Here is a 21,663-nt window from a genome sequence, read left to right on the forward strand (position 1 = left end):
GCCCGGTGCGGCCGGCCCTCCCTGCACCCCCCACGCTACGCCTCTGGCTGGCACCTGGGCCCAAATGCAATTACACCCCCTATAGTTCCACCTCTGTAGAAGGCTAAAAGAGTTGGGGGAAATCTGTATTATATGGTCATGATAATCATAGGCTACTACTACCTGTAGGTGAGAACAAGTAAGGCCCCTACAAATAATTGCTATAGGGGCCCAGTGCTTATGTTCTTGTCTAGAAGCAGATTGTACTAGGCAGCTTTTATACTGGAGGTCCATTCTCCATCAGACTGGACCCCAGAGTAGCATGCCAGAGACCCATGCATTATGTAAGAGTCACATGGGAGATAACAGCGAACCATGAAATGCTGGCCATTATCCATTGTGCTTAAAGATTCATGACAAAAGAGCCATACTGCAGAGGAGGGAAACATTGTATTATGCATTTTTAAAAAGTTGGTTAAAGGGGTTATTCAGGAAAAAACTTTTTTTTTATATATCAACTGGCTCCAGAAAGTTAAATAGATTTGTAAATTACATCTATTAAAAAATCTTAATCCTTTCAGTACTTATGAGCTGCTGAAGTTGAGTTGTTCTTTTCTGTCTAAGTGCTCTCTGATGACACCTGTCTCGGGAACTGTCCAGAGTAGAAGCAAATCCCCATAGCAAACCTCTTCTACTCTGTGCAGTTCCCAAGACAAGCAGAGATGTCAGCAGAGAGCACTGTTGCCAGACAGAAATGAACAACTCCACTTCAGCAGCTGATAATTATTGGAAGGATTAAGATTTTTAAATAATTTACAAATCTGTTTAACTTTCTGGAGCCAGTTAATATAAAAAAAAATAATAAAAAAAAATAAAATTCCCTGGAATAACCCTTTAAGTTGCATAATAATAATAATAATTATATTTTGCTGTTTTCTGTTGTACTAGAATTCTGGCTCGATTTGGCGCACATGCCTTGTACCACATGGGTTGTGAGTTTTCAACACCTTAAGCTAAGTTCACAAAGCATAAAGTTCACTGATGTGTTATATTTCAATGCACATTTTCATCCATATTTGGAGAAAGAAGTTTTCTTGCAGGTTATGGAAGAGAATGTACGTGTAGCGAATTTTGTGTGAACTAAGGTGCAAAATGTTTCTAAAATCCATTACCCATGTGGTATAAGGTGTATATACCCTAAATTGAGCCTGAATTCTTGTGCTGCAGTAAACCGTAAAGTAGTAAAGTTTGCCCCATTATTTTTGTATAATTCTCAAGTCTAATTTTTCGTATTATTAACATTTCCGTAAGTAATCGGGAGTTTTTTTTTCTGCAGAGTATGGACGAAAATGCGCATGTAAAATAAAATACGTTTTACACTGTGTGAACTTAGCCTTAATCAACAAGTGGTCATTGCAACAAAATTATACCAAACATTTTTCATCAATTACATTACAGTTTACATATTGAGGATATACGATTAGACCTTAGTGTCTAAAGGTGCCCCAAAATGATCACAAAGTGTGAGCCCCTGTTATAAGTACAGTATAACATCTTCACGCTTCTTGGTCTAAAATAAATGAATGTGCCCTACTATGTTTTTCAGGACACCTGTTAAGGAAAGCTAATAAGAGTGGGAGGACAGTGACATCTAGTGGTGAATTTGTAGAAAGCACTTACAATAGTTTGAGAGAAGACAACAAATTCTGAGAGGCTTCATAGATTGCAGCCATTGATGATTATGCATTATTAATTAATTAATAATAATATTTATGCATTATAATATATTTATCATAATATATATATATGTAATATTTATTATAATATAATAATAAATGAATGTGCACTGCAGCATTCCCCCATCTGAATACGACCTTCAGCTTTGTTTATCCTGAGCTTTCTGGTTAAAATAAACTGTATCTCCTACATCCCTTTGCTTTTTCTATGCTCAAGAGCATTTGAAACTTTATTTTCTTTGATTTCTCTTTTAGGGTATGTTCACACATACAGGATCTGCTGCATATTTTCTGCAGCTGATTTTGCTACCCATACCCAAAATCAGCAGCAGAAAATATGCAGCAGATCCTGTGCATGTAAATGTACCCTCAGGGTATACATATACACACAGAGATGATGCTGCATATTGATGCTGTTGCTGGTATGTGTGTGTTAAGGGATGGTGGTCAGACACAACTACTCATACCTGGACATCATTGATGGGTCATCTACTGCAGTGAAAGGGACAGTCAAACATCTTCTGGATACATCTATTGGTGTCAAAACAATCAGTATGAACTGTAACTATATGACTTTACTCACTCAGTATTAGCGACTTGTCTTCAGCTTGCTTGGGACAAGAGAGCATTGTTCCCAAACCTGTGGCTCTCTAGTTCTATCATGTCAGGAAAAACTTACAATACTGCTCCTATCAAGCCAAGGAAAACTTAAAATAATTATATCCTGCATAATTCATTACAGAAAGTAGGATGTTTAAAATGATAAAAATACAGTGTAGAAAAGATAGCAGGGCCCGAGTAGGATCATCTCTGGTTCTGTGGGGGGACCCTACACGGGTCCTGCTGTTATCTCTACACATTGTTTGGCAATTGTGAATATCTGTGTTGACAGTAATGCTATAGACCAGTGTTTTCCAACCAGGGTGCCTCCAGCGGTTGCAAAACTACAACTCCCAGCATGCCCAGACAGCCTTCGGCTGTCTGAGCATGCTGGGAGTTGTAGTTTTGCAGCAGCTGGAGGCAACCTGGTTGGGAAACACTGCTATAGACTCTGGTTTGCATGCCTGTCTGCATTAAAAGCATTATCTACAGTTTGTGCTCGCCATCATTTCCTTTTTGCGCATTTGCTCTGTGCACCTAATCGAGGGGCTCTTGCACTTATCTCTATGGTTGCACCTTGTTCATGGACACATGTGACTTGTATATCTGACTGGCAGTGCGTTTTCTTAGGTCGCTATAGGTTCTTTGTGCACCCGTGTTCTTAAAGGACATCTGCAGTGCTGGTACTTAAAAGAAAAGAAAAAAAAAAAAAAGGTAACCTCATCTCATAGCTCATTAAAAGACCTTTCCAAAGATACCTCATTTGTCCAAAACGGTCAAGCCGTTCTCTGGTAATTGCCACCCAAAGCAGTAAGCAGCCATGTCATAACGACTACATTTCCCATGACCCCCTGCGCCTGCTTCCTGTGAGCTGCTGCTCTCTCCCCCCAAGGAAATTATAATAAATTATAATAAAGTGACGCCCACAGCTCCTTCCCTTGTGGTTATCCCCTCCCATCCTCACCACATGTTCTCCCCTGTCCAATAGGAGAGCCGGGGGACAGTGTGGATTTATGGACCTCTCATTAGCAGTGACCCACAGGAATGCTATGCTTTCTCTCAGCAGCACACTGCTGTAAACTTTATTCAAAGAGGCCAGTGAGAAAAGGAACACACAGTGCATTAGCTAACATGGTTGTGAGAGGCAGGCACATAAAGGGTTACTGCCTTCACTGACAGCAGCACACTATAACACCCAGGCAGATGTCACCACGGAGACCGAGGGGGAGGAGGGGGGAGCCGGCCATGCTGAAGCTGATTGCAGACACAGGCTCTGTTTCTTCTCACATCCAAATGGCTCAGCTCACAGCCCTGAAACTCCCCTACTGTGCGCTCAGCCAATTAGAGCAGAGCACATAACAGCCTAATGAATATGTATGAGGTTGGAGGAGCTGCAGGGGGAGTGAAGGATCCTGGGAGTTTGTGACGTAGCGTCGACCTAGCTGACAGCCCCATAGGGAATAACAGGTAGACACTACTCACGTTAGAGCCCCAGGCAGCAACTTCCTTTGACAGCAAAGCAGCTAAACTGTGCAGAAAAGGTAATGGAGCACAATTAGTAAGTTGCATAACTTCTTATTTAATTACATTAGAGCACTACTTCATTAGCACTGCAGTTGTCCTTTAATGCTTGTGTGCATCTAGGCATGCTGGAAGGCATCCTAGTTGGGAAACACTGATCTTGGCAGTGGTGTTTATCTCGTTTTATCAGCGTACCCCCCAAGGTATCATTGGGAAGCATCATCTTAGCTTCCTAAAGCATACCTATGACCCTATATCTGCTATTGATGCCTTTTTATATATTTTTTCCATTGGATGGAACATTTCCATTTTAGTCCCCTAAGGATCCCACTAGTTTGGTGAAACACGTTAAGATAATTAATGGCTTTTTAAAGGGGTCCTTTGCCCCTAGACATCTTATAAGATGCCTGATCGCAGGGGTCCCGCCGCTGGATTCCCCCGCGATCTCTACTGCGGCACCCCAGACATCCGCTGCACGGAGCAAACTGACTGGTGATGCAGGGCAGAGGCCCTTGACGTCACGGCCACACCACCTCAATGCACGCCTATAGACTTGCATTGAGGTGCGAGGCTGTGACATCACGAGTGGGGCGTTACCGTGATGTCACGAGCCTCTGGCGCTGCACTTGACGCTCTAAGCGAACGCTAGGTGCAGCAGGGAGATCGAGGGGGTCCCCAGCGGTGAGACCCCCGCGATCAGACATCTTATCCCCTATCCAAAGATGTCTTGGGGCAGAGTACCCCTTTAAGATAATTTTGGCTTCTTTTCCATTTCCTTAGGACATCTATTGGTTTTGACTTGACCTCTACTGATTATTCATCTACCGTATGTAATGTATTTCTACACTTTAAATATCCTACTATCTGTAATGAATTATGCAGCGTATAGTGATTTTAAGTTTCTTTTAATAAACAGGTTATGCTTCTTCATTGATACTTGCTAAGTCTATGCATGTTGAAAGATCTATTACATGTATTGACCTTATTGAGGCACGCTTATGCATCAATTATGTTTTTTTGTCAGAATTGCTCCTTGTTGGTTTATCTCCCCCAAAAAGTCTCTTATCTGTATCTAACCAGGATTTAGATCTATCTGTATATTAGCTAAGCAACTTTAATGTTTGGGACAAAAAAAATAAAAATAAAAAGTTAGTCACCAGACCAGGGCTCGGACCATAACATGGCTGGTCTCTCTATGAAAAAGACAAGTTGACTTTGTAAATGTAGCACTGCCCTATGGACAGAACAGAAGCTGCTTTGTCCTATGATCTCTGCCAGGCGACAGAATCCCCAGGACCTGTGATCTCAGCTTTTAAAATGACACTGCTGGAATTCTACACAGAAATAAGTTTGGCGCAATAACGATCTCCTGGCCGAAAGGACACGACCAGACGATGGGTCGATGGGCGAGTCCTTCAGAACTCCAATAATGGAGCTTTCACAGGCCGTAGGAGAAAACACGCTGGAATTTTTATTCAATTAAGTTTATAACAAGCATCTTGTCATTGGCTACAACAAAGTCCTTGTGTTGGCATTGGAAATGTGCAAATCTTTTGAGCGTACTAGTTCACCTGTGTTTTTTCACATCTTTTTGAGGATTTAGAAAGCGTAGCACCCCAGGGGCAACTGACCATATAGTCAATTGATTACCGGCCAAGGGACCATGGGCTCTTAACCATGACACTGGTCCAGCAAATAATATTTATTATTTACAGTTATTTATATCAATTGTTATTATTATTATATCTATATTTATATTTTATTTATATATAAATAATTATTTAAATCCAATAATCTTACTGTACAATTTTCTTATGTTTTCAATATCTCAGCTTGCTGTCAATTAGTAGGAACCTTCATTGTCCTGGTCAGGTGATGGACACACAGGCGTATGCGCCAACAGGCCCAATCTTGGGGAGACAGTCCAGGGCTTATGGAAACCCCAAATGTAGCATTTAAATTTTTTTTTTTTGGGTGATATGTGGGCAGTGCCAGGGTGTGTGTGATGTTGTTTCTGTAACCACCCGCATTACCCAAACTTGCTCTTTCTGTAACGCCCGCTTCTTCTATAGGTGTTCCAAAACTGCACAGAACCGCTCACTTGCTGTTTTTGCAATCCTGGCCACCAGTGCCCACCCGCCAATCCCTCCCTCCCCCCCATACCCCCCCCCCCCCCCCCCGATGTACCTGCCTCACCAGGAGTTAGGGAAGCGCCTTTAATCCGCTGCCGTAAAGCCTCTGTGATCTCTGCTGTTGAACACTTTCAATGCTCTGATCAAGACAGCCATCGGAAATGTACTGCCAAAACTTTCTGGGCCGCTCAGTGGAAGGGGGCAACACCAGAAGCAGGGTGGCTTTTTATGTTTAAAGGGGTACTTTGGAGGAAAGAGAAAAATTCTAATCCATGGGTGCCAGATATATATATATATATATATATATATATATATATATATATATATATATATATATATATATATATATATATATTATACAGATACAGGGTTATACAGGTAAATGACTTCTATTTAATAATCTTAATCCTTCCAGTACTTATCAGCTGCTGTATGCTCCAGAGGAAGTTTCCAGCCTGACCACAGTGCTCTCTGCTGACACCGCTGTCCATGTCAGGAACTGTCCAGAGTAGGTGCAAATCCTCATATCAAACCTCTCTTGCTAAGACAGTTCCTAACATAGACAGAGGTGGCAGCAGAATGTACTGTGGTCAGGCTGGAAAGAACTACACAACTTCCTCTGGAGCATACAGCAGCTGATAAGTACTGGAAGGATTAAGATTACTAAATAGAAGTGATTTACAAATCTCTATAACTTTCTAGCACCAGTTTATTTTAAAACGTATTTTTTCCTCTAGAGTACCCCTTTAATGTATGGATGAGTATATGTTCTGATGGATCTATTATATACAGCACACCATCATTATTTACCAGTGTTTCCTAACCAGGGTGCCTCTAGCTGTTGTAAAACTACAACTCCCAGCATGCCCGGACAGCCGAAGGCTGTCCGGGCATGCTGGGAGTTGTAGTTTTGTAACAGCTAGAGGCACCCTGGTTGGGAAACACTGTTATATACAATAGTATTAGAAGTCATTGGTGGGTATGTGGTGGGTCTGGTATAGCACTGAGGATGTATAAACTACTCCTATTATTTTACTGTGCTCATATGCAAAACATTTTGGCGCTTTTATACCCTTTAGCAAGGGGTAGTGTCAGGAAATGTTACACTGAAAGAAAATAAATGGTAAATAACTGTTTCCATCATTAGGTGGCAGCACAACTCATGTCGTGTATAACATTGTATATAGCGTTTGTCCACTCACCTTTGCTATCTGTCTGTTTCAGGTTAGTTTAGCGTACACATATGAAACGAAGGACGCCCTTTGCTTAGTATTAACCATTATGAATGGCGGGGACCTGAAGTTTCACATATATAACATGGGGAACCCGGGATTTGATGAGCAGAGAGCCGTGTTTTATGCTGCCGAGCTGTGCTGTGGCCTGGAGGATCTGCAGATGGAGAGGATAGTTTACAGGTGAGACATCCGTAGCATTGTTAAAGGGGAAAACAATTTCGGGTGGAAAACAATTCGTTTTTAAATCACAGGGTGCCGGAAAGTTAAACATACTTGTAAATTACTTCTATTTAAAAATCTTAATCCTTCCAGTACTTATGAGCTGCTGTATACAATAAAGGAAGTTCTTTTATTTTTGAATTTCTTTTCTGTCTGACCACAGTGCTCTCTGCTGACACCTCTGTCCATGTCAGGAACTGTGTAGAGCAGGAGCAAATCCCCATAGAAAACCTCTCCTGCTCTCGACAGTTCCTGACATGGACAGAGGTGTCAGCAGAGAGCACTGTGGTCAGACAGAAAGGAACTTTAAAAATATAAGAACTTCCTTTATTGTATACAGCAGCTGTACTGGAAGGATTAAGATTTTTATAAAGAAGCAATTTACAAATCTGTTTAACTTTCTGGCACCAAATTGTTTTCCACCGGAGGATCCCTTTAAAGGGGTACTCCGTCCCTGGCATCTTATCCCCTATCCAAATGATAGGGGATAAGATGTCAGATCGCCGCAGTCCCGCTGCTGGGGACCCCGGGGATTGCCGCTGCGGCACCCCGCTATCATTACTGGGTAGAGCGAGTTCGCTCTGCGCGTAATGACGGGCGATACAGGGGCCGGAGCAGCGTGATGTCATGGCTCCGCCCCTCATGACATCACGGCCCGTCCCCTTAATGCAAGTCTATGGCAGGGGGCGTAACGACCGCCACGCCCCCTCCCATAGACTTGTATTGACAGGGGTGGGCCGTGATGTCATGAGGGGCGGAGCCGTGACGTAACGATGCTCCGGCCCCTGTATTGCCCGTCATTACGTGCAGAGCGATCTCGCTCTGCGCAGTAATGATAGCGGGGTTCTGCAGCAGCGATCCCTGGGGTCCCCAGCAGCGGGACCTCGGCGATCTGACATCTTATCCCCTATCCTTTGGATAGGGGATAAGATGTCTAGGGGCGGAGTACCCCTTTAAGGGAAATAAATGTATAGTTTGTGTCATTAAGCAGAGTTGAGTTTGTCACTTGTTTTCTAAACGTGATACCGCAGTGGTTTTACATAGGTCTGTGCATTAATGTTCTCACCACGGAGGACAAATAAAACGGGCCCAGAATGGCAAATGAGAAACTCACCTCTGCTACATCTCTAAATGTGTAATAAACTTAACCTGGAATACAACTCATGCATTCATATTCAGTTTTTGTGAAGCACAATGTATGTGACGCCCCTTCATATTTTATAGTTGTGTAGCGATAAAATATGATCCAGGAAAAAAAAACATAACTGCTACCTTCTACCAAAAATTTTCCATACTTGTCCATAGGTTGTCAGGTATTTGCATCTCAGCTTTACTGTAGTGACTTGGACTTGAGCTAAAATACTGCACATGATACTGTGTTGCCTTAGGGTGCATTCACATTGGGCAAATCACGCTGAAATACTTTGGTGGCAGGACCCTGCGGCGCTGCGCCATCACCATTGACAGCTATGCAGTGCTCGCGGAACTCCGCACAAAGAATGAACATGCTCCGTGCAGAACAATTTCAGCCGCGAATTGTCCACTGCTGAAATAGCTCAGTGTGAACGGGTCTCGCGGAAGACCCATTCACCCTGATGTTCCGGAATTCGAAGGTAATTCCATGGTGTGAACGCACCCTTAGAGTTTAGAAAAAAGCAACCTTGCTTTTCTTATTGTGGACAATGCAGCTCAACGGATCTGCGCGTAGTCCATGTAAAACTGTTCCACTTCCCACAATTCGTATGGGGCTGATTTTGTCTGCTCAAAATTTAAAATCCACAGTGCAGAAAATTTAAACACCACATCAGGTAGCTAAAATGTGGATTCCTTCATTTGAATGGACCTAAATCTGCACTCTGTTAACGTACCCCCAGATCAGTGTTTCCCAACCAGTGTACTTTCAGCTGTTGCAAAACCAACAGGGAGTTGTAGTTTTGCTACAGCTGGAGGCACACTTTGTAGGAACTCCCTCTCACCTTGATCGGGAACAGGAACTTGACTCTCTCTGCTGAATGAGCACACTCCATGTATTGTCTATGGGAGCACCAGAGATACAGAGTGATGTACTTTGGTATCTTCAGCACTCCCATAGACACTGCATAGAACATGCACAGACAATGCCCCAATCTGGAGATTTTGGTTGGATAACCCCTACCCCCCCATCAGACACATATCCCCTTCCCTATGGATAGGGAATATGTTTTAGGTGTGTTAGAATGCCCCTTTAATAATAATGACAAGGGGTAAAAGAAAACGTGAGTGAAGCCGTCTGCATTAGTTGCTCAATACTTCAAATTGGAGCTGTATCTCCTTCAGATGTTCATGTTGTAAATTTGTGCAAGTTTATAAATCTTTAAAAAATTTTCTTGTTTCTTTATTTACTTTTAGGGATTTAAAGCCAGAAAATATCCTGCTGGATGACCGTGGTAAGTGCACTGTAAAATGCTTAATCTGGCCCGATGTGTTTACCAGTGGATGTCTGTGAACTAGGACCCCATGTGAAACCTTTGTGCACTCTTGTACCTTGCCCCTGCGAGTTTTAAGCAATCTGCACGTCAATATCAATTACACTCCATTCGAGGGGAGTAGGGCCGCTGATCACTTCCGATTTACAAAATTCTGACACACCTAATGCATCTTGCAGCTGTGTTGGCTGGACATGACCAGAAATTAGCAAGAACACAAAGTCCATTAAGCATTATTCACATAAATACTGAAAGACGCCCATCTCTAACATTTGTAAACTTCTCAAACCTTATTGAACATGTTGTAAAAAAAACATCATTGATAATGTGTTTTGGACAGTTATCTGCTCATACTCCATGGTTGGGTAATGGTTCCCAAAAGGGGCAAATACTGTAGGCATCCACATATAAGATCATTCATAACCCTATGGACTGTGTTGCTTAATATACCAAAGCAGGGAAAATCCCTCAACATGGTGCAAGGAACAAGGTCCTCCTGCTACATCGATGACAATGACAATGCCGACAGTATTTGTATCTTTTAGAAACCCCTACCCAGCCATAATTAACTGTCTCAAAAGGCGATGGCTCTGCCAAGGATGTGTTTTCTCGGTCGCTCTTCATTGGTGGACACAGAGACCATGGGTATATTTTCGGGGCGTGCAATTTTCTGCTTAGGCACCAGCAGAGAGTGGCGGTGGTACTTGTCGCAGCCTGCAGAACCTTTCCGCAGCTGCAAACCCCCCCTTCTGCTCCAGCAGGGACTAGCATCGCTTTCCTGAAGGGTGTGCCCTTTTCCCAGGGTATCTCACAGGACACCCACAATTCCTCTCTTCTCCCGTCCTGGCGGCAAGGATCGGCGCAATTTTTTGCCTCTCTCAGACAGAGTTTAGCTCCGCCCCTTTTCTTCCTCCATAGCACGTCCAGGCTTGAGCTCGGGGGTCAATGCTTTGAATTTGCGGGGCGCCTTGCATCCCGCACCAGGTTGATAAAAAAAAATAATAATAATTGTCTTCCTCTGGTCTCTTTGAATGGAAAACACCCTCTAGCGGTTGTTAATGTTTTTTTGTGGCTCCCTCTGTGGCTGCACATAGCTATTACAGTTTTAGACCACTTCTAAAATGTGTTCAATGTGCTGCCCATTGTGTTGGATTGTCAATGCAACCCTCTTCTTCCACTCTTCACACACTGATAGCAACACCGCAGGAGAAATGCTAGCACAGGCTTCCAGTATCCGTATACACTGCTATGTACTACTATATACACCGCAGGAGAAATGCTAGCACAGGCTTCCAGTATCCGTATACACTGCTATATACTACTATATACACCGCTGGAGAAATGCTAGCACAGGCTTCCAGTATCCTTAGTTTCAGGTGCTGCACATCTTGTATCGTCACAGCATAGACAGTTGCCTTCAGATGACCCCAAAGATAAAAGTCTAAGGGAGTCAGATCGGGAGACCTTGGGGGCCATTCAACTGGCCCACGACGACCAATCCACTTTCCAGGAAACTTTTCATCTAGGAATGCTCGGACCTGACACCCATAATGTGGTGGTCACCATCTTGCTGGAAAAACTCAGGGAACGTGCCAGCTTCAGTGCTTAAAGAGGGAAACACATCATCATGTAGCAATTTGGCATATCCAGTGGCCTTGAGGTTTCCATTGATGAAGAATGGCCCCACTATCTTTGTACCCCATATACCACACCATACCATAAATTTTTGTGTTCCAACCGTGTTGGAGGGATCTATCCAATGTGGGTTAGTGTCAGACCAATAGCAGTGGTTTGGTTTGTTAACTTCACCATTCACATAAAAGTTTGCCTCATCACTGAACAAAATCTTCTGCGTAAACTGAGGGTCCTGTTCCAATTTTTGTTTTGCCCATTCTGCAAATTCAGTGTGCCGATCTGGGTCATCCTCGTTGAGATGCTGCAGTAGCTGGAGTTTTTAAGGCCACTCTTCAGTGACATGCGGCAAGTGCTACGCTGTGGGCTCTTGCTGAACGAAGCTAGGACAGCCACTGATGTTTCTTCATTAGTGAAAGATTTCATGCATCCACATTTTGGCAAATCCAACACTGAACCAGTTTCACGAAACTTAGCAAGCAGTTTGCTAACTGTAGCATGGGAGATGGGTGGTCTCGTAGGGTGTCTTGCATTGAAATCTGCTGCAATGACCCGGTTACTGCATTCACCAGACATCAACACAATTTCTATCCGCTCCTCACGTGTTAACCTCAACGACATGTCAATGGCTGTATACAAAGAGAAACTTGTAAATAACTCATGAAATAATAAAGTTACGTTAAAACCAAGCACACCAGTGTTATTCTTGTGAAATTCCCAATAAGTTTGATGTGTCACATGACCCTCTTCCTATTGAAAAAACTAAAGTTGAATTCAAAATGGCCGCCATGGTCACCACCCATCTTGAAAAGTTTCCCCCCTCACATATACTAATGTGCCACAAACAGGAAGTTAATATCACAAACCATTCCCATTTTATTAAGGTGTATCCATATAAATGGCCCACCCTGTACATTAAGGTCAAAACAGGCTGTTGAGTAAAGGGGTTTATATCTGCTGGTTCCTTTTCTGGGACTGCATATGGGGTCCGCCTTTTTTTTCCAGATAGTGTTATCGGCACAATGTTTTTTGCCCTATGCCTCTACCATACCTAATTCTGCAGAGTTCTCACTCCGTGAGGGAGCATATGTGAACTGCAGTGGCGGGCTGTTACGCAGTCCCTGGAGATTCCGGGGTTTCATTCCTTGCCTGCTTTCCCCTTATACTGCGTACCATGTCATGTTTACTGTTCCCACGGCTGGTCTTAGTCCCTCTCTTTCGGGGCATGGCTCCGGTCCGGTGCCCTTACAGGGCTTTTGCGTTCTGGCAGATGCCTAGTGCTTTTTCGGGGTTCTTCCTCCGACGTTCATCCATCAGGGAAGGATTCTTGGCTTGTGTATACACTGTGATTCCCTCCTCCACAGGTCACGAATCTCCTATCTGCTGCATCTGCAATGGGGATACCATCCATGGCTCCTCAGCCTACTCTGATCTCCCAGGGTGGCAGGGATTCTATCCATGGCTCCTAGGCCTCCCCGTCCTTCCACCTGCGACCAAGGGGGCACAGTGATCAGCGATATGACTGTTGTTCCTTTTTCGGCAGCACCTGGAGGTGTGCTCATTCAGCAAGACTGTTGTCTGCACGGTTTCCAATGTAGTCTGTGTCCCATCCCTGGGCTGCCGCGTGCATGGCTGGGGTTTCCAGTACCTCACTGCTGGTGGGAGAAATCTGGAAGGGGGTCCCCTGCAGGTACACGGGACTGATGTCAGTCAGTCAGACTTTATTCTGCTTGAGGATCGCCCATCAGATCGGCCGCACTCCAGTACCCCACTTTCGGTGGGAGGGTTAGCAGAAGTGACTCAGGAACCCTATACCAGTCAACCAGCCGGTGGTCTGCATGGTTTACTACTACGTCGGGTCACCTACCAAACACTTCCCACACCTTGGTGGAAGTTCAGGTATCCCACTGCCGAGGTGTAGTTCTGAGCGAGGGACCCATGTTGCTCCATGGGCCTTTCACAATGCATCGTGGTTTGTAGGGTTCCCTACTATCCCCAGGTCCCTTTCCACAGGCCTGCTGCTATCACAGATAAGGGCTGGTAAGCCACTTTCAGTGTGTGGTTCCGAGGATGGGATCCGGTGTGTCCATGGTCCCTATGCCAATTAGCCAGACTGTCTACACGTTTTTTTCATCAACCGGGTCACCTTCCCCATTCCTGCCGCTCCAGCGGCAGACGTCCGGTGACTCACTTTCAGTGTGAAGTTCCAAAGAAGTGGCTCTGTGGATTACTTGGACCTTTTATACCGGTAAGTCAGACTGTGTCTGCATATTTCCTGCACTTACTTTGTCCTTCATCTCTTTAGCCTGCGACTGGCGTGTAGCGCCATTAAGAGATGGGGTGTGGGCTTTTCCTGCAGGTTCTATGGACCTTGCAGCAGCACTCTTGGTTCCCCTTTCTAACAGCGTAGCGTTAGTCTTCTCAGGGCATGGTTGTGGCACGCCGTTGAGTGCTGAGGCTAGTTTCCATGCTTCCGGACATTCCATGTCTGTGGTTCCCTTCATGGTGGCAGTCTTGGTACCCATGTCTGTGCCCCTACATATGCTCTGGACTCCATGCTTATGTAGAGCCTTACTCCTCTCCTTTTCGGTGGGGTGTACCTCAGGCCTTCCTGTGTAATTGTTTCCACAGGTCTGTGGCGGTTGAGCACCTCTGCATGGGGCCTGCTGGGGCAACGGCCTGTTCTGCAGCCGCCCCAATGCCTCCAGGTATCTTCCTGGGTTCCTGTTTGGGGCGGCTCAGACGCCTGCTTACCTTATTCATCGGCCAGGATAGCTCTGTAGCCGCACCATCTCCCCCCCCCCCCTCTTTTTATCGAAAGGTCCAAGGTTTCGCCCCAATGGGGTGTTTCCTCCCAACACTATAGGTTGCTACATGTGCTTCTTACTTGCATTCGTAGTTATGTCTTTGTATCTCCCAGCTCCAGTGTCCAGGATTCAAATTCCTCTGGCGACACAACATGGCTACTCCGTGCCTCGGTGTGTTTTCGCAGGATCCCTGGGGGCTAGGTACACCCAGTGCTTTGATCCGTTACTGTAGGGCAGCATTTCCTTGCTCCTACAGTACATGGCGCTCTTGGGAAATTCCCTTCTACTGGGTGTACTGGGATCGGGGAGTTTGTCATGGTCAGTGCCTGAGTTTCATCTCCACCTCTCCTTGCTTTCTCCTCCACTAGGGGGACTATTTCACTGAGCACTTTCTTCTGCCAAGATGGAGCCATCTTGCACTTCCCCCTACATGGTGGGGTATCTTGCTGGGCCTTAGTTTTTTGCTGGGAGTGATCGGAAGTGCTTTTCGCCGGCTCTGCTTGTGTGCTTACTGTGCTTACTGCTTATAGCTCAGCGACAGCCAGTCTGCCATTGCTCTCTTCCTTCCTTGGCGCAATATCCAGGTGCTCATCCTTCCCTTTGTCAGTGTCGGTGGCGCTACACTGCCACTCCTATCTTTTGGAGTAACCATCTAGTCCCAGCTTGGTCCCCTTTTGCTTTTCCCTCCATTTCTGTCCTAACGAGACGTTGCTGGGTGTGCTTTGGTTCGCTCTGACCGCTGGGTCCAAGACCAATTAATCCTTGTTTTGGGCTCTCTCCTAGACTGCTGTGGTGTACCTTATTTTCTGGGTCGGTCCACCTAGTCCTTCAGGCCTTCATGATGATTGCGGTCCCGGGTACATGTAGTGCCCCTGCTCAGGCTTCACGATTCCATTGTGGGGCGGTCGTTCTGTACCGCTCTTCTTCTTGTCCCGACATAGCACTATGTTTCCTGGAGTTTTTCGCGGTTGTTGGTTTTGCTCCCCCTACAGGTGGGTCACCTCCCGGTGTCTCAAGAGTCTCCAGTTCCATGTCGTCGTTCAGGTTTTCCAGGTTACTCCTTACTTTCCATTTCCTCCTTCAGGGTCCATTTACAGGGTTGGACGGCAAGTCTGTCTACTGGGTTGTTCCATTCGGGCCATTTTTTCAGCTGCAGCATGGCTGGAGTTTCTTCCCGCTGTTCAGCCTGTGGTTTCTTCCCGCTTTTCAGCCCGCTGTGCAGCATGGCTGTGGTTTCTTCCTGCTTTTCAGCCTTCCCACTGTTCAGCATAGCTGTGGTTTCTTCCCATGGTTCAGCCTCTCCGAGTCCGCTCTTCTCCCTGGGTGCTCACGCTGTGCCCCTGGGACAGTGTTTTTTGGCACCTACAGATTTTTGGTTCAGATCTTCTGCACCATGCCTTACCGGAGACGTTTCCCATCTCTCTTTTCCAGAAGCTTCTGGTTATGTTGACTGACTCACCTTCGGCTCTCCCTGGCATTTTCTCGGCAGGTTCTCTGGTTTTCGTAGGTCCTCTGTATGGGGTTCTCTTGTCATTCCCTCTTCCTCTGTCTGGTTCTATGCTTCTTGGAGTTGGTTTCCTACCTCCTTCCATGTTGGTTTGGCCCATCGGGTCTCTGCATCGCCCCTTCTTCTCTCTCTCTGTGGCCTGTTGGTTTAGAGTCTCTTCTAAGGACGGTCCCTTCCTTGGCATCCTTGTCCATCTCCATGGACAGTGGGAACTGCTGGACGCTCAGTTCCAGGCCTCTGTTGCCTTTTAGCCCACGGTCTCATCCGTGAGTCTTACGGCTGGCTGGGGTTCAATCTCCGGACTGACTCCCTTCCTCTGGTGTTGTTTACCCACCCCAGGGACTGCTTTGGTATGCCCCATGGTCTCTGTGTCCCCCCTCTGTGTTGAAGAACGACCAAGAAAAGGAGAATTTTCTTGTACTCACCGTAAAATATCTTTCTCGTAGCCTTCATTGGGGGACACAGCACCAACCTATGTCTTCATTCTTGTCCAGATAGCCCTTTCCGCTTCTTGAGTGTTTCTCCGGGATTCCTTTTTAGGGTCCTTCGAACTTGTCTCTTGGTTGGCTTCTCCTACTGCTTTGTGACAAAACTGATTACCCCACTTCCAGTGGGCGGGTATATCCTGCCAGGGAGGAGCCGACTTTTTTTTCTTAGTGTCAGCACCTCCTAGTGGCAAGAGCATATACTCATGATCTCTGTGTCCCCCAATGAAGGCTACGAGAAAGAGATTTTACGGTGAGTACAAAAAAAATCTCCTTTTTACAAGATGCTCAATAAAGTTGGAAATTGTTACAAATTGTAAAGTTGGAAATCTTTCTGTATTAGTGTTCTACTTGACCTCAGATCTACAGGAAGCAAGAGTGACTGTGGTGACAGTGCTGGACTTCTTATAGTTTAATTTATGCACATAAAACCTGAACCCCCTTAGACCTGGTTCACATACGTCTGTCCACACTGCACAGTTGGCTTCCAACGTGGTGCACTGGAACATTACATGCAGCCTTTTTATCTGACACAATCCCATCAGAGGGCAACAATGCTAGAAATGATGGGACGCTGGGTGCAACAGATCTAGTATGTTGCATCCAGCATTTCACTCTGGGACTTCTCCAGATCACCGACATTTGTGAACATGGCTTTATAACTTAGCATATTGTGAGGTGTCCATAAGTCATGCAGATTGCAGGGATCTCATTGCTAGTGTTGGGCGCGAATATTCGCATTTCAAATTTAGCGAATATATTCGCTATATATTCGAAATTGCGAATATTCACTTTTTTCCCCGCATATTCGCGTATGTAAATATTCACATATTCCTTCTTTTCACTTGTGAGCCAATTAGAATGATGCAAATACACTTGTCAGAGGTTATCAACAACATCCCTAGTGACCAATAGTAAAGTTGCCCACCCACTCATTGTTTTCTTCCTCCAATACACAAATATGCAAATATAACGAATACGCGAAATTCGCGAATATAGGACGAATATTCGTCTATATATTCGTGAAATAGTGCGACTTCGAATATGGGCAATGCCGCTCATCACTAGTCATTGCTGGTAGCCTATGTGATCTTCTCTTGGATGTCAGTCAAGGACACCTTGCAGGCTAGGGCTGTGCTGGACATTGCTCCTCACCTACCAATGACCTCTATATTCTTTGCAACATATGGCTAGGCTGTATGTGCTGTATATACATAAGGCCATATGCTCATTGTATAGGAGACCATAGGACAATAACACAGATATCTTTAACTTCAAGGCTGTATGCATCGCTGCCATTCAGGAGTATAGGGATTGGAAAATTGGATCTGCTGTCCATGTGATATAGTGTATAATGCTGCTGTTCTTTTTACAGGGCACATCAGGATTTCAGATCTGGGGTTAGCTGTGCAGATACCTGAAGGAGAGAGTATTCGTGGTAGAGTGGGCACAGTGGGTTATATGGGTATGTCCAGTTTTTCTTTTTTACAGCTTTTCAATAGATTACAGATTTAATGTTCATGTATCTAATAAGGGATTTCCATTTATTTGCCAATGTGGAGAGCGGGTATTAAGAGTTTCCCTCCCTCTGGAGGACATGACATTCTTGACTACATCAGGACATTATAATAGGACATGGCGTCGTATATGACATCTTATAAAGATAATCGGGGCATAACTTTGACATGATATTAGGTTATAACTATAGCATCTTATCAGGACATGACATGAGGATGTGACTATGATATCATATCAAAGCATGACATGACATCAAGACATAACTTTACTTTCATATCAGAACATAACTATGCCATCATAGCGTGACATTGTTTCAAACCATAACTATGAAACCAAGGACATGGAATCATCAGGATGTTACTCTGCTGGCATATCAAGATGCATCTGTGACAGTATATCAGGCCATAACATCAGAACATAGCATTACAATGTATCTCTGACATCATATCCAGACAAAACTGTTAAACCATATGAGCATGTGACATATCAGGACATATGACTTATGAGGACATAATATTGTTTCAGAATGTAACTATGACATCATATCAGGTTATAACATTGACATAAAGACATGGCAACATATCTGGATGTAACTATGACATCATATTGAAAATTCATTATATTGTTTAGAACCTGACATCACATAAGTTAGTAAATAAGATTTAACGTAAGGACATAACTTGTTCATATTACAGGTTCTGTCAAACATATTCACCCCCTATTGTAAACCATGTAAATTTGCTAAATTTACAAACATATTCAGCTGCAAGAAAAACAATTGAACAATGTAAATAGCTGAACACCACTAATATAGTAAACAAGTGGTTTCTCCAAAGTCACAAGATGCCACTATGAATGACTGCCGCAATAACTGAATTATTCAACCCCTTTCTACACATCGGCTTATGGTCAATGGTCCCCAGTTAACTAATATTTTTTGGATTTATGTGCAGAAATCACCTTCTTCAAATACCACCAAAGATTTTTTATGAGGTTCAAGTCAGGTGACTGTGACAGCCACTCCAGAATTTTTCAGAAGTACATCTGAAACCAAGGGTTGGTGGAGGTCTGCTTGGGTTCAGTGGGCGAGATTTATCAAAACCAGTGTAGAGGAAGAGTGGTGCATTTGCCCATAGCAACCAATCAAATGGCTCCTTTCATTTTTGAAGAGACCTATGAAAAATGAAAGAAGCAATCTGATTGGTTGCTATGGGCAACTGCACCACTCTTCTGCTGCACAGATTTTGATAAATCTACCCCCCCCCCCATGTCTTGTTAGGAAGGTCAAATGATGCCCAAACCTCAACTTCCTCACAGAAGGCATGATGTGTTCCACTAGGATTTCCTGATACTTGATTTAATCCATCTTGCCCACAACACGCTACAGGTTTCCAAAGAAATCAAAGCATCACCAAGCCACTGCCATATAGGCAGAATATTCTTTTCAGCAAATGCTTTATTCTCTCATCTCTAGACATACTTCTTATCCAAAGGTCTTAAAAGTCCCAGTTTTGCTTCATCGCACCCCAGAACCAAATCGCCAGACTTCTGGGGCTTACTTACAGTATATGGTTTTGAGCATATTGGAGACCATTTTTCTTGTGTTATTCAGCCAGTATAGGTGCTTTAGGCTAAGTTTCCACTTGGTTTTTTTTCTGGCAGTTTTTGGATATCTGCCACTGCAGTTTTTGAGCCATAGTCAGAAGTGGATCCATAAGGGAGGAGAAGTGTAAGTCCTTCCTTTATATGTCCTGTTCCTTTTGAATACATTTCTGGCTTTGGCTCAAAAACTGCAGTGGTAGTATTCCAGTAACTGCCAGAAAAAAAAAAAAAACAAGTGGAAACTTAGCCTTACAAGTATAGGCCTTACTGTGCTGCCGCCAAATCCTGAAATCTTGCTGAGGCCTTTTGCAGTCACGTGAGGGTTTTTGACCACCTTCCTACTCGGAATCTAATGGTGACCAGATAGCTTTCTCTGTCTGCCACGTCCAAGTAGTGTAGTCAATGCTCCTTGAACTTGCAAACTATGCTTTTCCAACTATATCTCTAGGAATGTTTAGTGTTATTTTGTGTCCTTATTCTTGTTAGCGCAAGGCATTGATCTCTTCTTTTAACTTTTTGGACCTTTCTCTTTTTAACATGCCATCAAACATCACTGTTTGGTTAAAGTACAGTGTTTGATGTGTTTTATTTCTAGCACACTGGGAAGCCACTGAATCCCCATGTGAGCCCCTGAGCCAAACAGCCATCACGCCCCCTCTCATAGACTTGCATTGAGGGGGCGGGGTTTGATGCCATGAGGGGGCGGGGCTCTGAGGTTACAAGCTCCCGGCTCCAGTTTGTTCCAAACGCTGAGCAGCGGAGTACCCCTTTAACCAAACCTCCCCACCTGCTATGACTCCCAGTATTGGCGCGTAGACATGGTCTTCGAGACAGAAACTGTCTGATTTTGCCCATAGCAACCAATCCTAGCTCACCTTTTATATCATGACGGGCTCTGGTAAAATTAAACCTAAACATTAAGATTATACTTTTATATTCCATAACTATGACATCATATTAGGACAAGACATCATATCTGGATATCTCTATGAAACCAATACAGGGAATGAATGTGACAAAATAACATTATAACATAACTACGTGGCATCATACAAGGACATAACTATGACATCATATCACAACAAGTCTTCATATTGGGACACAAATATTATAACATTTCAAGATATGACATATTAACACATAATTATGACCTTTTATTGGGACATGATATCCTATAGGGATAAATCTATGGTATTGGGCATGATGGTAACGATAGATCCTGCTATGCTAGCACATGAATATCTCATCATATGATGACGTGACATATCAGGTCATAAAAATTATATTTAGAACATAACCATAACCTCATAAAAGGACATAACATGAAATCAGGAGAGAACTTTGACATCATACAAGGACATAACTATTAACATCATGTGAGGTCATGGAATAATTTCAGGACAACTCTATCTAGACATAACTAAGACATGACATTAAAGGTAAGAGAATTTACCGTAATTTGGCATAATTTGGAGTGTAACTTATCTTCCGTTGTTTTTTATAAAGATTATAGAGGAAAAAAATGGTAAAGAGGCTCGTATTAACCTAGTGACCAATGGCTCGAGCTACCCAAATAGCACCTATACCCACGGTGCCGAAAAAGGGGAAGATACAAATTAAAGAAATTGGGGCTCAAAGTCTTGAATATTGGATTAAATTAAAACGTTTATTAAATATGATAAAAAATTGTACATAAAGGTAGAATATATTATACCTATATGTACAATTTTATATCATATTTAATAAACGTTTTAATTTAGTCCAATATTCAAGACTCTGAGCCCCAATTTCTTTAATTTGTATAAAGATTTGTTCAGCTATGTGTCTCCTAGGACTATGTCCAGATAGGATAAATACGTCATCATATCAGAACATATCTATAACATCAAAACATGTTTGACAGATACAAAAAAATACTTTGAAATTAAAACATTTACATTTAGGCTTGAAAGAGATTTCATTTCCTAACTTAGTTTTTTCCTTCAGCACCAGAAGTCATCAACAATGAAAGCTACACATTCAGCCCTGACTGGTGGGGGCTCGGCTGCCTTATATATGAAATGATCCAAGGTCAATCTCCCTTCAGGAAAAGAAAGGAGAAGGTGAAGCGGGATGAGGTGGACAGACGGGTAAAGGAGGATGAAGAAGAGTATTCCGAGAAGTTTTCAGAGGATGCCAAATCTATCTGCAGGATGGTGGGTACACACGGAAGTAAGAAAACACAA

The 21,663-nt window shown here is 43.8% G+C and overlaps 1 protein-coding gene and 1 long non-coding RNA gene across 13 annotated transcripts in view; one reads left to right on the plus strand and one right to left on the minus strand.

The window, feature by feature from the left end:
- The window catches only part of GRK4 (G protein-coupled receptor kinase 4), a 304,831-nt gene that overhangs the window by 272,922 nt on the left and 10,246 nt on the right, over nucleotides 1-21,663 (plus strand). For 11 of the 12 annotated variants that reach the window (XM_056555006.1, XM_056555011.1, XM_056555010.1 and 8 more), the window contains 4 exons: nucleotides 7,193-7,383; nucleotides 9,811-9,848; nucleotides 17,694-17,783; nucleotides 21,425-21,633. In XM_056555006.1, the coding sequence (XP_056410981.1) occupies nucleotides 7,193-7,383; nucleotides 9,811-9,848; nucleotides 17,694-17,783; nucleotides 21,425-21,633 (528 nt within the window). Of the gene's footprint in view, nucleotides 1-7,192; nucleotides 7,384-9,810; nucleotides 9,849-17,693; nucleotides 17,784-21,424; nucleotides 21,650-21,663 lie in introns of all 12 variants that reach the window. The other variant, XM_056555016.1, reaches the window with a different exon arrangement.
- On the minus strand, nucleotides 2,127-7,281 carry LOC130352871 (uncharacterized). Its single transcript, XR_008888430.1, has 4 exons — nucleotides 7,171-7,281; nucleotides 3,798-3,843; nucleotides 2,892-3,001; nucleotides 2,127-2,404 (listed from the first exon to the last, which is right to left on the minus strand). It is a non-coding gene; the product is annotated as an uncharacterized LOC130352871 (long non-coding RNA).

The sequence above is a fragment of the Hyla sarda genome, chromosome 1 (genome assembly GCF_029499605.1).
Source record: "Hyla sarda isolate aHylSar1 chromosome 1, aHylSar1.hap1, whole genome shotgun sequence".
NCBI classification, from domain to species: domain Eukaryota; kingdom Metazoa; phylum Chordata; class Amphibia; order Anura; family Hylidae; genus Hyla; species Hyla sarda.